The sequence below is a fragment of the Neopsephotus bourkii genome, unplaced genomic scaffold (genome assembly GCF_033783945.1).
Source record: "Neopsephotus bourkii isolate Nb327-2 ecotype Australia unplaced genomic scaffold, CSIRO-AGI_Nbou_v1 NB_580, whole genome shotgun sequence".
Lineage (NCBI taxonomy): Eukaryota > Metazoa > Chordata > Aves > Psittaciformes > Psittacidae > Neopsephotus > Neopsephotus bourkii.
In genome coordinates, this window is record NW_026901081.1 from 1,047,419 (window position 1) to 1,064,412 (window position 16,994).

A 16,994-nucleotide genomic window follows, 5' to 3' on the forward strand; every position below is an offset into this window, starting at 1 on the left:
TAATATTTAACAAAATGCTGATTCCAAACTTCTGCTGCATGGATGAAAGAAAAGCTCACGTGGGTGTTCAGGTGCAGGGAATGAAGCTGTTTAGCCCCAGTTGCCTGAAGATCATACGAAGGTGAAGAGAACCACAGGTACAACCTAATTGTATGCGATAAGTACAACCTAACAGCTAATTGTGTAAAATACCATTTGCAAACAACATCTCCGTCGTCGTAAGTAAAAGAGGTTTTCTGGGAGCTTCTTCCACGTCTAAAAATGCTATAAAACTAAAACCTTACAGTTTTCAATCATTTCTGTAGAGAAGAAATACTTACAAAGCGCATTGCTGATGTTCTTGGATGCGGTGGTTCCATCTGCAGTCGTTGTGTAGCTCATGATTGCTGCTGCTGTGACTCTGAAATCATACAGACATTGTGGTGACCATAATCAGTAGTTGTTTCTTTCACTTACTCCACTTGTTGCAAGGGTATTATTCAAGATGTAGATGTGTGTTTTATATGGGGGTGTTGGGTGAAGAGAAAGTCCCCATGACCCGGCTTCCGTGTGTGCTTGAGCCCAGAACCCCACCATGTGCTGGGCTGCACCCCCAGAGCGTGAGCAGCAGCTCAGGGAGGGGATCCTGCCCCTCTGCTGCTCTCTGTTGAGACACATGATTCATATAGGGGAGATTGAGGAAACTGAGCTGAGCTCTTAGGCAGAAGCTCTTCCCTGTGAGGGTGCTGAGGCGCTGGCACAGGGTGCCCAGAGAAGCTGTGGCTGCCCCATCCCTGGCAGTGCTCAAGGCCAGGTTGGACACAGGGGCTTGGGTGCCATGGTCTAGTGGCAGGCGGTTGGAACTGGATGATCTCAAGGTCCTTTCCAACCCAAACCATTCTATGATTCTATGATTCTATGAATATTGAGGGGTTGCAGAGAGTTTTGTCCTTTTCTTCCTACTACCTCTACTTCAGACTTACCCAAAGTGAAGCCCTCTGAGATTGTCTGTATTTTACTTCTCACTATGGGGAGACTTCCCACAAACTACACACGAGCTGTTCAGGGTCTGACACAAACTGAGAAAAGCCACAGAATGGCCCATTTTCTGGTGGAAAAGAGGAAAGGTGCCATATGCTTCCCAGTCCTTAGCTGCCAAACTCACTCCTTCCCTATTGTGTTGGTGCGGTAGAGACCAGATGGTTCCTTTCCCCCAGCACCAGGCATCTTCTTGCTATTCTTAGTTGTCCTGTTTGTCTGATAATACCAAATCCCTGAGTTTCATGTGTGACATCTAGAGAGAGATAGAAAAATACATAAAGATGCATAGATGAAAGGTCTTGTGAGTGGACCTGTGCTGTGCAGTGATTGAGACCGAAGGACTTCATGTTGTAAATACCCAAAGCGAAGCTTTCCCTCTCTTGGGGCTTTTTCCTCCTCTCCCGTTTGTTTTCTGTGCAGAGATTAACTTGGTGATTTTATTTACTCATTTTTTTTCGCTGTTCCTGTGAAATTCTTTCTTCAGTGAGCAGGAAGGAAATGATTTTTCTTTCATCTGAATGAAGTCCAACTGAGCTGGACTCGGATGCTCTTGGCAGCCCTTGTAAGACTTGGCTTGCTTTGTAACTTCAGAGCAAAACCGCTTTCTAATAGACTGTTTTTCCCCTCAGTGAGTGCTTTGGCACCTGTAGCCTGCGCTGTGGAAGAGGTTTTCTTGCTACAGATGTTTGAACATGAACACAACCTTTGACATCTCTGCAGTAATTGCAACTGCCGGCTCTTCTGTCCTGTGGAAAACAGAGATCCCTTGATTTAAGGCACCAGCATACATCAGGAGAGCAAATTTACCCTTGGAAAGCTTAAAACTAGTAAAGACAGTCGAAGGTTGTGCAAACCTTACTTAGAATTGCACATAGTTTGTATGTCTGTGTTCTAGAGCCTCTCATCGTGTCTCTGCTACTGTTTGATTGTAGAAAGGGCAAAACGAAACCACAGTAAACCCCCTGAAATACAAACTGGGGCTTTTAAAGAGCAGGTAAAGGAATGGAGGTGCCATCTGACATGGTTATTGCATGACCTGTAGGATGCTTGAGGGAAGTGTTGTAGGAGTGTGCTTTGCACTGAATAATGCAACTGTTAACTTGTATTCAGCTTCCACTCACAGTTGATAGGGAGTCTTTGGAAGGGAGGGAGTTTGATGTAAAGATCCTTCACTGTGAACCCTGAAAATCACTGTGCTCTTTAAGATCATACATCGGTTTGGGTTGGAAGGGACCTTCAAGCTCACCCACTTCCAACCCCCTGCCACAGGGAGGGACACCTTCCACTAGAGCAGCTTGCTTCGAGCCCATTCCAACTTTCTGGATACAAGCTTGGTGGGAGCTTTGGAGCCACCTCGCTTAGGGAATGCTGGGGTCAGTCATCTCCTTTAGACCTTACTTAATGATTTGCAATGGTGTTGACGTGATACATTCATCTGGGATCTTCTCACTGCAGACTTTCTGCCGCTTCACAAGTAATAAGAGTGCTGCTGCCTTTCCTGCTCTATGTCCAAAAGCCCCAAAGGTTTTTAGTGAGCAGGACACATGATTTTCATGGCCCTAAAGTGGATTTGTTTTAATTGCTTCTCTAAAAACACCCAGCACAAATCAATTCTGCCGTAACAAAAATCCCTGCCACAATTATTTGCAGGGATAGAGTGAGAGAGGTTGCAAAACACAATTGAACCTGTGCACTCAGACCTTTGCACCGTTGAACATACGTAAGTCTCCTTAGGGTAAACCAAAGAACTAACTGCCTAAAGCTGCACGTAGCTGGGACTGCAGAAACCCAGCAGTGTGCCCAGGCAGCCAAGAGGCCCCCAGCATCCTGGCCTGGATCAGCACCAGTGCGGCAGCAGGGCCAGGGCAGGGATTGTGCCCCTGCACTGGGCACTGGTGAGGCCTCACCTCGGATCCTGTGCTCAGCTCTGGGCCCCTCACTGCAAGAGAGACATTGAGGGGCTGGACCGGGGCCTAATGGAAAGGATCTTAAAGCCCATCCAGCTCCAGCCCCTGCCACAGGCAGGGACCCCTTCCACTGGAGCAGCTTGCTCCAAGCCCCTGTGTCCAACCTGGCCTTGAGCACTGCCAGGGATGGGGCAGCCACAGCTTCTCTGGGCACCCTGTGCCAGCGCCTCAGCACCCTCACAACAACCTCACCTAGAAATAGCTCCCCAGTCCCTTTCCCTGCATCGATTTTCAAACCTCAGTAACCAGCAGAAGAAAGGAGCCTTGGGGTCTGCTGGCCTCAGATGTTGAAGATAGTGCTGCGTATGACGGGACTCATTTTACCTCCTCCGTGTGCTGTCTGGATCACCCGGCTGTTTTCCTTTGGAAGTCTAAAGCTTTGTTTCCCATCATCAGGATGATGATGCCAGAGTTTCATTGCAGATGTCAGCCTGCAGAGTTGTCTTTCTCATTCCCAGCAAACAGTGGGGTTGTTTGTTCAGCTGACACAGTTGTGCAGCCAAGGTGAAGCATCTGACTTTGTAGGAATATGCAGGACTCTGTCTCTTTGTCTTCTACCCTTAACATTTATAGCAGTCTTTTTCATACAGACTTATTTGTTCAGAACATACCAAAACTATCAATCTGGAGACAAATCTACTGGCTGAAGCAGTGAATCTGTGCAGAACCAGACAAGCAGCGGCAAAACTTTTCTCCTTGGCTGTTGTATAAGTTGGAAGAGAATAAGCTGGGGGATGGAGGAAGGGAAGAGGATATGAGCAAGACTTGGAGATGACCACTGCGTCACTAGGGCTCTAGGTACTCCCATGGCATCCACACAGGCAAGATCAGCCTGGCTGATTGGATGAGAGGGGCTTGGGACAAGGGCCTGTAGGGGCAGGCCAAGGGGAATGGCTTGAACCTGCCCGAGGGGAGACTGAGCTGAGCTCTTAGGCAGAAGCTCTTCCCTGTGAGGGTGCTGAGGCGCTGGCACAGGGTGCCCAGAGAAGCTGTGGCTGCCCCATCCCTGGCAGTGCTCAAGGCCAGGTTGGACACAGGGGCTTGGAGCAAGCTGCTCCAGTGGAAGGGGTCCATGTCCATGGCAGGGGTTGGGGTTGGATGAGCTTTAAGGTCCCTCCAACGCAAACCAGGCTGGGATTCTGTAAGTTGTGTAGCTTTACAAGTCAATGTCGTGGCTGAGATGCTGTTGCTGCTGTCACTAAAGCCAGGGAGCTCCTCTTGGCACAGTCATGCTCCTGAAGTTACAGAAATAGCTTTATACAATCTTCACTGAGTTTATCTAGGGGAGGAAGAAGTTTTTTCCTGTGAGGGTGCTGAGGCACTGGAATGGGTGCCCAGGGAGGTTGTGAATGCTGCATCCCTGGCAGTGTTCAAGGCCAGGCTGGACAGAGCCTTGGGTGCCATGGTTTAGTGTGAGGTGTCCCGGCCCATGGCAGGGGGTTGGAACTGGATGATCTCAAGATCCTTTCCAACCCAAACCATTCTGTGATTCTATGATTCTGTGAGCTACAGTTTTTTATCCTCCTTGTTGATACTTCTACATTCTGTGTTCAGTGTTAACCCCATATACATTTGTGTAAGTCCTTCTGGCACTCCACTAAACACTTTCAGGCTGACCATTAACATTAACTTGTATCAGTGACAGCTACTGAATTAGAAGTGGTTTTAAGGACATTTTGTACTGTGTTTTGGCTTAAACTGGAGGACACTCTCGTGTTTAATTTGTCTCTGCCACCCTTTTACGTGTTGATATCTGTGGGGGTTTCAATACTTAACATCACATAACTTGCCTGTTGCTGGACATTTACTGTCTTCAGGTTGTAGATGCTGATTCTCTGGTGGCTTTCAGCTGTGTTTGCTAATGGAAATACGTAGTTTTAACGTACATTGTCATCCTCCATCTCCTATCCTGAGCCTTTTAAACTCTTTTCTTAATCCCTTTGCTCCTTCCATACACATCTGTTTTCCTTAAATAAACTGAAGATGAACACATTTAATTTGGTAGAGTTCTGACACTGCTCAGTTCATAATTCTGCCTTTATTAATACTCTCAATCAGTGCCTGCCGTTATTACAGTCTTCATTTTCTTGTGCCACTGCTGCATGTTTTTAAAGCTGGTTTTAATTTCAACTTCCCATTTCTTTAATTTCTTCCTAAAACTCTTATTTCAAACCATCAAAACTCAGCTGCATGTATTTATAACCTTGTGATCAAGTGGAAGTAACATTGGGCGGTGGAATTTTCTTTAACTGAGCATCCTCAGTTTAACATCCTCCTTCTGCTCTCATATCTGTTTTTCATGTTCTATTAAAATCCACTTTCATACCATCTCTGTTAATCTCTGGTTTGGAAGATCCTGATTTTATTGTCACTAATTCTGTCTTTGGAGGAGACTTATCTAATACATAATCTTATCTTTGTATTTTCAGACAATTTCCAGGTTGTATTTGGAGTTTACACTTTCTTTTCATAACTTTCTTCACTTTTCCACTGTCTGAAGGGGGCTACAAGGATGCTGGAGAGGGACTCTTCATCAGGGACTGCAGTGATAGGACAAGGGGTGATGGGTTCAGACTGAAACAGGGGAAGTTCAGGTTGGAGATAAGGCAGAAGCTCTTTCCTGTGAGGGTGCTGAGGCACTGGAATGGGTTGCCCAGGGAGGTTGTGAATGCTCCATTCCTGGCAGTGTTCAAGGCCAGGTTGGACAGAGCCTTGGGTGCCATGGTTTAGTGTGAGGTGTCCCTGCTCATGTTAGGGGGTTGGAACTTGATGATCTTAAGCTCCTTTCCAGCCCTAACTATTCTATGGTTCTGTCATTCTATGAAACTTCAGCAACCACCAGGCTCTGAATTCCAGGATGTTTGGAATTTACCACTGTTGTACATCCTAACACATCCCAAATCAGGGAAGTGCCAGGTTCTGGTTTCACTCAGCAAACCGGTACTTGTGGAGATAAAGATAGGAAAGTGAGAAGCTGTTGGTGTTGGGTGTTTTTGCTCCAGCCTGGTGCTTTGCTATTTCCCACAGCTCTGGCTCATCATCCTTGTCTGTCTTTCTCTCCACCAACATGGCTCTCCCACTTTGATGGTGGGAGGGAGATGCTCAGCATTTGAGGAGTTCATAGAGCCTGTTTTGACTTGTTGCAAGTGATATTTCTCAGCAGTTCAAAGAGAAAGGTGTGCAGAGAAGAAAAATACCTTGACCTGACAGCAACGTTAGCTCCAACCCCACATCTGATGCCTTCAAAGTCATCTTGTATTGGTGGTTTTAGCTTGTATCCCTCAACCCAGCAGAAAATGATGGTGAGGAAGTGATACAGATCTCTCCCATCTCCTCCTTCACCAGCACTCTGTGTTTGGGTACGCGTTGTGCACACAACCTGCTTGAGATGAAAGAAGGATGTGGTGTTTGTTTCACAGAGGCCGTGTGAGACTGGTGGGTCCAGCAAGTGTGCAGGTAGTTCCTTTGCTGACTGAATGATACAACTCCTTTCTTACTATCACTTTTACACATGGTATTTGGGTTATATTTCACATAGGTGCCCCATCTGTGTTCAAGGCCAGGCTGGACACAGGAGCTTGGAGCAAGCTGCTCTAGTGGAAGCTGTCCCTGCCCATGGCAGGGGTTGGAGCTGGAGGAGCTTTAAGCTCCTTTCCAACCCAAACCATTCCATGATTCTATTACTTCAAATTTGTTGAACTAATCTGTCAGAATACTCTTCATAAGAGAGATCTGCAGGTAAAGAAACTTCCAGCAGTTACTTTTTGCCAAGGGATGTAGAGCACGGTGGTAATCTTTGGGTTAGGTATCTATTTTGGCCTAATGAAAGATCAGGAATATAATAGGTTAGAGGATATTTTGCTGAATAAATCTGACTTGGCTCTGGGTCCAGCCAGCTTGGCTGCAAAGGATTTAGTCTCTGATGATTTCCCATCTTAAAGCTGTGCGTTTTGCCTTTGAAAACTCCAAAAACCTTTGAATAAAGGGGCAAATTTACTGCTAGTTTGTATAAAAAAGTGCTGAAAGAGGAAGAATTCAGTTACAGATCACTCAGGTTAGTTTAAATTCCTAGAAAAGCATCACAGCAATAAATAGGAGTGATAGGAAAAAGCACTTAACCCCAGTTGGGTTAAATTCTTTGACTTCTTCTTGCAATTACAGGGTAACAGGTCTGTAAATACAGAAGGTGCTGGGTATCTCCTCCTTAGGGAGGTTATTGACTCTTTTCTTGTGATGGTCCGAAATGCATCCTAGGGAAGTGTGGATTGGATAAAAGGACAAAACTATGATGAAAACCATAAGGGAAATCATGTAGATATCAACTAGTTCTTTGATAAAATGAATGAGGTTTCTTAGGTCGTGTCCTTAAGCTGGTAATAGTCGGTGTTATCACTACAAGGTGGGAGGAGGGAGTAAGGTGTATTCTCATTGGATTTACTGATAGTGACTGGGGATGGGCAGCAGGTGAGTGCCAGCAGTGTTCAAAATCAGCTGGAAAACGCAGTGTGCTGTCTTTCAAGTGCTGGCGGCTGTATTCCTAGTCAGTTTGGACCAACTGGAGAAATGCCAGAGGAGAGCAGTGGACATGAAGGGAAAGAGAACAAGCAGCTTGCAAACTAAGAGTGGAAAATTGGGCTTAGAGCAAATCACAGAATCCCAGGCTGGTTTGGGTTGGAAAGAACCTTAAAGCTCCTCCAGCTCCAACCCCTGCCATCCAGGGACCCCTTCCACTGGAGCAGCTTGCTCCAAGCCCCTGTGTCCAACCTGGCCTTGAGCACTGCCAGGGATGGGGCAGCCACAGCTTCTCTGGGCACCCTGTGCCAGCGCCTCAGCACCCTCACAGGGAAGAGCTTCTGCCTAAGAGCTCAGCTCAGTCTCCCCTCGGGCAGGTTCAAGCCATTCCCCTTGGCCTGTCCCTACAGGCCCTTGTCCCAAGCCCCTCTCCAGCTTTCCTGCAGCCCCTTTAGGCACTGGAGCTGCTCTAAGGTCTCCCTTTCAGGAGCCTTCTCTTCTCAACACACTTCCAATGAAGTAATGGTTTTAACTCCTAACCTTAAGTTAACAAATGAACAAAACCCATTAAGGAGCAGAGAGTTGACATTTCCTTTGCTAAACCTGATTGCAAGGATGTTGTAGGTAATATTTAACTGCTGTAAATTACTTTTTCAGCTTTTCCCTTTGTTTTCCTTTGCTGTCTTTTCATGCTTCATATATATAAAGCAAAGCAGCTTGGAAAGAAATGAAAGAATGTAATGGTGTTTTCTGGAACTGGAATCATCTAATGGTAGGGAGGAATACCCCATCTCCAGGAAGGAAAACCAACGTGATTAGAGATGCATCATTAGATGCAGCTTTTACATGCCCCATCCCTGGCAGTGCCCAAGGCCAGGTTGGACACTGGGGCTTGGAGCATCTTGCTGTAGTGGAAGGTATCCCTGCCCATGTCAAGGGATTGGAACTGGATGAGCTTTAAGGTCTCTTCAACACAAACCAGTCTGTGACTCCGTCATTCTCTGATAACCAACCTTTCAGGTTGTTTCTGGGGAGTTCTGCAGTTAATGCTGCAGGCACATGAAACCCTCTTTCATCCCTGGCTTAACCACGTTAGAGGCAATGCAGATAAACAGCCTCAGCATGAGTTTGATCTGCACCTTTTATTACGTGTTAGACTGAGCTGTAGAAGCCCATGTGCTGCCTGTTATATGGTTTGTTGGCAGTTGGATTTGTGCTGCAGCACCTCTGTAGTCCTGGTCTCGTTGCCTAAGGCCCTGTGTAAGCTCTGAGCAAACTGATTGTGTCCAACAGTGGTTTTGTCATCAGCCTCTAATGTAAATGGGAGCAAGTCGCATCCTACATGGAACCCCTGCGCTGGGCCCGTGCTGGGCTTCATTCACGTTAAACCATTAAAGGGTTTATTGCATGTAGCTCTAGTAAATAAAATACCACTTTCAATAATCCCTGTGAACACTTGATGACTATCTTGGAATTTAATACCGAGCCTAAATGGTTCTGCTGCATTCAGCAGCTGGATCCTGAGCTGCATCTCCTGCTCCCACACGTTCCCTGCTCCCTGTCCAAATGTTTGCAAGGGATTGGCAAGGGAGTGGAATATGTTCCACGTTCCTCTCCAGGCTTGGGAAATGAAACATCTGTATGATTGATCAAACTGTCTGCTGCAGGTTTGGCACCGAGCGTGTTGAGTTGCAGTGAGTCGGGCTCATTGAAGCAGCTGAAGACATGTAAAATCGCAGTGATTTCAAAGCATCAGGGAAGCAGGAGCATCCAAAATGACTTGTTTGGGTTCACCTCACTTATTTCTTCATTTTCACAGCAGAATCGTTGTTCAGCATGGAGAAATGTCACATTAGTCAGTTCCTTGGGGGATTTTTCTTCTCTTTTTGCAGGGTTCTCAGTGCATGGCAGTTTCTCTTCATTCTCAACCAGTCTTACTCTATTACAACTAAAGTCATAGAATCCCAGACTGGTCTGGGTTGAAGGGAGCTTAAAGCTCATCCAGTTCCAGCCCCTGCCACGGTCAGGGACCCCTTCCACTGGAGCAGCCTGCTCCAAGCCCCTGTCTCCAGCCTGGTCTTGAACACTGCCAGGGGTGGAAGTCAAGGAAAGAGAGAGATGCTAAAGAGATGCTAAAATCCTCTTCCCTGTGGAGGTTTCCCCTGCCAGGAGAGCACTTAGCAGACAGAATAATGTCACTTAGTAAAGAAAATACTGTCAGAAAGCTGCTGTGGTGGCACATACCACAGAGACAGTGATCTGGAGGGTCAGGGGTCTATGTTTCAGTACAGCAAAAGCAGAAGTGTTACTGAGAACAGAACAAGGAAGATCTCATAGAAACGAGTTACATCCAGCATGAAGTTTAAGAAACCTAGAGAGGGGCTTGGGACAAGGGCCTGCAGGGACAGGCCAAGGGGAATGGCTTGAACCTGCCCGAGGGGAGACTGAGCTGAGCTCTTAGGCAGAAGCTCTTCCCTGTGAGGGTGCTGAGGCGCTGGCACAGGGTGCCCAGAGAAGCTGTGGCTGCCCCATCCCTGGCAGTGCTCAAGGCCAGGTTGGACACAGGGGCTTGGAGCAAGCTGCTCCAGTGGAAGGGGTCCCTGCCTGTGGCAGGGGTTGGAGCTGGAGGAGCTTTAAGGTCCCTTCCAACCCAGACCAGTCTATGGATTCTCTGATTTCTCTGTCCTTTTCAATTCCAAGGTTTTTTAGTGCAACAACAATAGCAGAGTGTAGAATTATTTGTAGAAATGAAAGGTATAAGGAGGGTGCTTTTTACTCTGATAAAGAGAAGTGATCCAAATGATGCAAGATACTGAAAGCACCTAAATACGAAAGAACACTAAATCTGGCCAGTTGAGAGATCCTTTTCAAACCTCAGTGTTACATCACCTATGCCTACCATGCTTCCTCAACTGATAATAGGTTTATGGGGACCTGGCTGTTGTCAGTACCACTCAGTTATTAAAGATCTTCCTGACCATAGCGGAGGGCTTGGAGCTAGGTGAGCTTTAAGGTCCTTTCAACCCAAACCAGTCTGAGGTTCATAGGACTGCTTTGAAAACCGTCATTAATATGGTTTTTTTAAGCTACATGTTTTTTTTATCAGCCATCTTTCAGTTTGGGACATAGAATCATAGAATGGTTCAGGTTGGAAAGGACCTTAACATCATCCAGTTCCAAACCCCTTGCCACGGGCAGGGACACCTCACACTAAACCATGGCACCCAAGGCTCTGTCCAACCTGGCCTTGAACACTGCCAGGGATGGAGCATTCACAGCCTCCCTGGGCACCCATTCCAGTGCCTCAGCACCCTCACAGGAAAGAACTTCTCCTTATCTAAACTTCCCTTAGTTGAACCCATCACCCTTGTAAAAAAACCCCCCCACACAACCAAAACAAAAAAAAAAAAAAAAAACCAAAAACCACCAAAAAAAACACAAACAAAACAAAAAACCAAACACCAACCATCCAACCCCCTTCCATGGACAGGGACACCTCACATTAAACCGTGGCACCCAAGGCTCTGTCCAACCTGGCCTTTGAACACTGCCAGGGATGGAGCATTCACAGGATTCCTGGGGAACCCATTCCAGTGCCTCAGCACCCTCACAGGAAAGAACTTCTTCCTTATATACAATCTAAACTTCCCCTGTTTCAGTTGAACCCATCACCCCTTGTCCTATCACTGCAGTCCCTGATGAAGAGTCCATCCCCAGCATCCCTATAGGCCCCCTTCAGACACTGGAAGCTGCTCTGAGGTCTCCACACAGCTTCTCTTCTCCACAATTGTCTTCTCTTGCTCCAGGATTTGAGCACCCATGAAGCTTTGCTGCTCTTTTATGCTCCTTCCATTGAGCATAACTTCATCTGTAGCTGTTGATTCCTCATGTGATGGATTGCCACAGTTTTATGTCACAGACATCCATCTGCCAGGCAGATTTGCAAACAGTTATATCCCCATCAATGTCAAATACTCCTTTTTTTATAGTGCAGCAACACAACATGTGGTGTTTGGATGGAGGAAGGGAAAACCAAGACATGGAGGAGTCTTCACATGAGTTCCAGTTGGGTTTATACGACAGCCAAGCCTTTATTATGTATTTGCTTTTTCTAAGTCTCGCTTAATGTATTAATAATGAATGGAGTCAGGAAGTACATCTCTTTGACAACTGGAGAGCAGAGGTTGCAGAGTGCTTGAAGGGGTTTCCAGACATTTTTGACCTCTTCTTCCAATAAGAATTGATTAAAGGCAGTGTACTTTCAAATCAATGGATTGCTATTGCCATTTAGGAAGTATTTATTCAACTTCCTCTTCAATTCAGTGATGTACACCTCAGACTGAAGGGGAGAGGTAGATCCAGACCTGTTGTTTGACAGCCATCAGAGAGCAGACTCCTCTTGTAGTTCCGGTGAAGTGGGGTTTTGTGTATTTAGAGTAAAAATTGGTTTAGTGTTTGCTCACTTATCACAGGTTTGAATCATGGAATCACAGAATAGTTTGGGTTGGAAAGGACCTTAAGCTCATCCAGTTCCAACCCCCTGCCATGGGCAGGGACACCTCACACTAAACCATGGCACCCAAGGCTCTGTCCAACCTGGCCTTGAACACTGCCAGGGATGGAGCATTCACAACTTCCCTGGGCAACCCATTCCAGTGCCTCAGCACCCTCACAGTAAAGAACTTCTTCCTTATATCCAATCTAAACTTCCCCTGTTTCAGTTTGAACCCATCACCCCTTGTCCTATCACTGCAGTCCCTAATGAAGAGTCCCTCTCCAGCATCCTTGTAGCCCCCTTCAGACACTGGAAGCTGCTCTGAGGTCTCCACACAGCTTCTCTTCTCCAGGCTCAACAGCCCCAACTTTCTCAGCCTGTCTTCATAAGGCAGCTCCTTTCCTTTGCTTGGAACATGGAAGTGCCCAGCACAGTGGGGCACAAGGTTCATGGTGGCTGGGGTGCAGATGCACCCATCTCCCAGTATTGCTTCTCCTGAAATGGGATTTTGAGTCGTGACACTCCAGGTGTCAGTGAAACTGAGAGGAAGGAGAGGTTTTATGCATTTACTCAACTTGGGCTGGGGATTTATGTTGTAATTATTGGAAGTAAAGCTATCAGTAATTACTCAGTGAAGCTCTGTCGTGTTCTGTAGTATGCTTGATTATTTGCCTTGGAAGGGACCTTAAAGATCCTCCATCCCCAACCCCTGCCATGGGCAGGGACCCCTTCCACTGGAGCAGCTTGCTCCAAGCCCCTGTGTCCAACCTGGCCTTGAGCACTGCCAGGGATGGGGCAGCCACAGCTTCTCTGGGCACCCTGTGCCAGCTCCCCATCAAGTGATTTTCCAATGAGTATCAAGGAAACATGTCCTCAAACAGTATGGAAATCAGGAGAACATGTGCATGGAATTCCATTCTTGGCTCTGTAGAAATACGCTGCATTGAAACATCATCATCTCAAGCCTGTACAGCGCAATTGATGTGCACGGAAGGGATCGTGCTCCATTGCTGTGGATGGAGTCGGGCGCAGCCAAAGGTTAAACAACCAGTTGACTTCCCTGCCTGAGCCCGACAGTGGTGGCCTTTGTTTCGCTACAGCAAAACAAGAAGTGTTATTGAGAACAGAACAAGGAGGAGCTCACAGGAAAAAGTTACATTCAGCATCAAGCTTAAGAAAGCAAAGCTGCGGGGCTGGGCTGATGCAAAACCACCCGGTTGCCTCCGGAGGTCTGGTGTTAGATGGCAACACGTGGGTTGTGTGGTTTCATCTGCACATGCTAAATGGTAACACCTCTGGCACAGGGTGCCCAGAGAAGCTGTGGCTGCCCCATCCCTGGCAGTGCTCAAGGCCAGGTTGGACACAGGGGCTTGGGGCAAGCTGCTCCAGTGGAAGGGGTCCCTGCCCGTGGCAGGGGTTGGAGCTGGATGAGCTTTAAGGTCCCTTCAACCCAAACCACTCTGGGATTCAAATTCAATACCTGTGACAGCAACTCTCTCACCCTTGCAGGGCTTATGAATTAAATGCTGCTGCTCTCTAAGCTTCAGTATGAAACTATTGTCACTGATTTCCTGACAGCATGCAAAGAGAAACACAGGGACTAAAGAGCAGAATTAACATTAATAATTAAAAATGTGCTACATTTTTCAGTCTCATGGCTGCTGTGAGTAACTGCCTAATCCCAATGCAAGAGAACTTCTGTAGTTCACTGATGACCGTGAAACCTTGAATGATCAAAGTTGGGGATTCCATTGTGGGCATATAAGTGTCATTTCATGGCTTCACACAACTCATGTCCTTACTTATAGAATCATAGAATAGTTAGGGTTGGAAAGGACCTTAAGATCATCCAGTTCCAACCCCCTGCCATGGGCAGGGACACCTCACACTAAACCATGGCACCCAAGGCTCTGTCCAGCCTGGCCTTGAACACTGCCAGGGATGGAGCATTCACAGCTTCCCTGGGCAACCCATTCCAGTGCCTCAGCACCCTCACAGGAAAGAACTTCCTCCTTATCTCCAATCTAAACTTCCCCTGTTTCAGTCTGAACCCATCACCCCTTGTCCTATCACTGCAGTCCCTAATGAAGAGTCCCTCCCCAGCATCCTTGCAGCCCCCTTCACACACTGGAAGCTGCTCTGAGGTCTCCACGCAGCTTCTCTTCTCCAGGCTCAACAGCCCCAATGTTCTCAGCCTGGCTCCATACAGGAGCTGCTCCAGCCCCTGCTCATCCTCGTGGCCTCCTCTGGACTTGTTCTAACAGCTCCATGTCCTTCTGATGTTGAGGACACCAGAGCTGCACCCAGTGCTGCAAGTGGGGTCTCACCAGAGCAGAGCAGAGGGGCAGGATCACCTCCTTGGACCTGCTGGTCACGCTGCTTTTGGTGCAGCTTGCAGCCCAGAAAGCTGAGGTGTGCATCTTCTATGATTCTCTGTGTGGATCTCAGAGTCCTTCTGGTTTCAGCTATTAACCTGAAACTCCTTAATGGTTCTCAAGAGGAACTGAAGTCAAACAAAAGGGGGGGGGGGGGAATAACAACCTTGCACTGTATAGTTTGCTACTAATACAGATTGATCACCTCTTTATATGTTGTCATACGTATAAAGATATAGGAGCAGAATGTCTGATGCAAGAGCAAAAACATACCTCTTTTAAACTTGTTTTTCCTTCTTTTAACAGAGCATTCAGAAACTGGCCAGCCAATACTTGAAGAAGGACTGGCTTGGAATAAAAGCTGACGAGAGAAGTGATTATAGGTAATTTCACAGTTGGACATCTTGAAGCTACTCTTTATAATTTCCATTTGTGTAATTATTTTGCTTACCTATTTAACACTGCTCTGCTGTAGTTAAAGTCATTTCTTTTCTTTGTGGTAGAGCATTGTCAGTTAAAAATGAAGCTGTTTTCCCCTGAAGTACTGAGATTAGGCTTAAATGGATGCTTATTACTGGAATAAAAGCAGGGCTTGGAGCAAGCTGCTCCAGTGGAAGGCATCCCTGCCCATGGCAAGGGTTGGAACTGGATGAGCTTTAAGGTCCCTTCCAACCCAAACCAGCCTAGAAATAATTCAGGAAGATTGGAATAGTAAAATGGCACCACGGGGCAACTGTATTAGTGCACCCTGTTGGGTATTCATGCTTAAAACTGAATCTAGTGGTGGCTTAGTGCCATGGGTTAGTGGTGGCCTTGGCAGTGCTGGGGAACGGTTGGAATTGATGATCTTTAAGTTCTTTTCCAGCCTGGTTGATTCTGTGATTCTCTATATTCTAGCACATAGCTTTAAGGTTAGAGTGAGAAGTATGGGAACCTTCTCATAGGAAAAGGCAGCAAGGTATTCCTCTTTAGGAGAGCATTCTTCATGCAGATCCCATCTGACAGCAGGGAGGAGGCAGAGCAAGAACCACTTGTTTACAAAACTTAGTTCCATTAACATGAAAGGTGGATCAGAACATGAAAGCAGAAGTGACTCAGTTGCTGAAAGCCTCCCCCCTTTGAATGGGACTTCTTAAATCTTTTAAGATACTGGATTTGAATCTGTTCTTTGTGTTATTCTGACAAGTTTTATTGCAAACAGGAAGAAACTGTTGATGGAATTTGTGCTTTGGGCTGTCAGTACCTTCACACCACTTGCATGTGGAAGAAACAAACTGCATTATCAGTCTGAAGCAGATAGAAAATGCTCCCATATCACACAGATCCCTCCTACCTGCAGTTTGCTCCCCACTCACAGCCTTTCATGCCATCAAATACACCCATAATGCCCAGAGGTCTTCTTCAAGTACCTGCCACCCCCGTGCTCCTCACCACCAGGTGCTTGGGCTCTGTGAGCTCCACCAGCCTTTCCTTTCTGTGAGCCAGGGGGAGGTCTCACCCTCTTTCCCCTCTCACCCTGCACCACCCTCTTCTTGGGCACTTCTGAGCTTTAGTGGTGAGATACTGGGGCCATGCAAAGCTCACTACACACCTAGGGATGTTATCTTGTTACACATGATGAAGGGACTACAGGTAACCGAGATAAAGTGGATGAGCAGTCCGTGAATGTTTGCTTAATGGCAAGATGCCCAAATCACAAATTCCATGATCTTATAGAAGATTGTTAACGTGCTATCTGGCTTTGCTGCTGGGGTGTGTAGGGTCTGGTCCATTGCAGCACCAGCTTCGACCAAAAATCATAGAATCATGGAATGGTTTGGGTTGGAAGGGAGCTTAACGCTCCTCCAGGTCCAGCCCCTGCCATGGGCAGGGACCCCTTCCACTGGAGCAGCTTGCTCCAAGCCCCTGTGTCCAACCTGGCCTTGAGCACTGCCAGGGATGGGGCAGCCACAGGTCCTCTGGGCACCCTGTGCCAGCGCCTCAGCACCCTCACCCTATGCTCACTGTAACTTCCCCAGTCCTGCCCTTCTTTTTTCCCTCTTTTCTCCTTCCTCTTCTTTCTTCTCCTTCCCCTTCCCTTCTTCCCACAACCGTTCTGTGTTTCCTTCTTTCAGGAGCATGTACTCCGTATGGAAGTCCCTTTTAGAAGGCACGATGCAGGTGGCTCAATCCCGCCTCAATATCTGCGAGAACTATAAGAACCTGATTTCAGAGCCAGCCCGGACTGTGCGGTGCTTTAAGGAGCAGCAGTTGAAGAAGGTACTTGTGCTTTGATAACTCCTTTCACCTCCTGGCATTTCTACTTGGTGATTGGCAGTCTTTTCCTATGGCACTTCTGTAATGTGTTCTTTCAGTCTCTTCCTGTGCATGTTGTTACAGAAGGAAATACCAGTTTGTCAAAGAGGGATCACGATTCAGAGCAGAGATTAAAACTGCTTGGAAATGAGTCTTCTCAAATGGGGTACACCTTGGGTCAGAGCTATCGCTGCAAATCTAACATCCTGCTGTGGCAGTGGGGTTTGTAGTGACAATTCCAAGTGGGTTTTGTTAGAAAGGGTTCTGATTTTGAGGAAAGGCGTAGCTTAAACCTGAAGGAATGACTGGTGCAATCACAGAGTCATAGAA

General features: G+C 47.0%; 1 protein-coding gene across 2 annotated transcripts in view; it reads left to right on the forward strand.

Moving 5' to 3' along the window:
• FCHSD2 (FCH and double SH3 domains 2) overlaps nucleotides 1-16,994 on the forward strand; it is a 146,854-nt gene that overhangs the window by 56,337 nt on the left and 73,523 nt on the right. For both annotated transcript variants that reach the window (XM_061351398.1, XM_061351399.1), the window contains exons 4-5: nucleotides 14,676-14,752; nucleotides 16,484-16,628. In XM_061351398.1, the coding sequence (XP_061207382.1) occupies nucleotides 14,676-14,752; nucleotides 16,484-16,628 (222 nt within the window). The remainder of the gene's footprint in view (nucleotides 1-14,675; nucleotides 14,753-16,483; nucleotides 16,629-16,994) is intronic.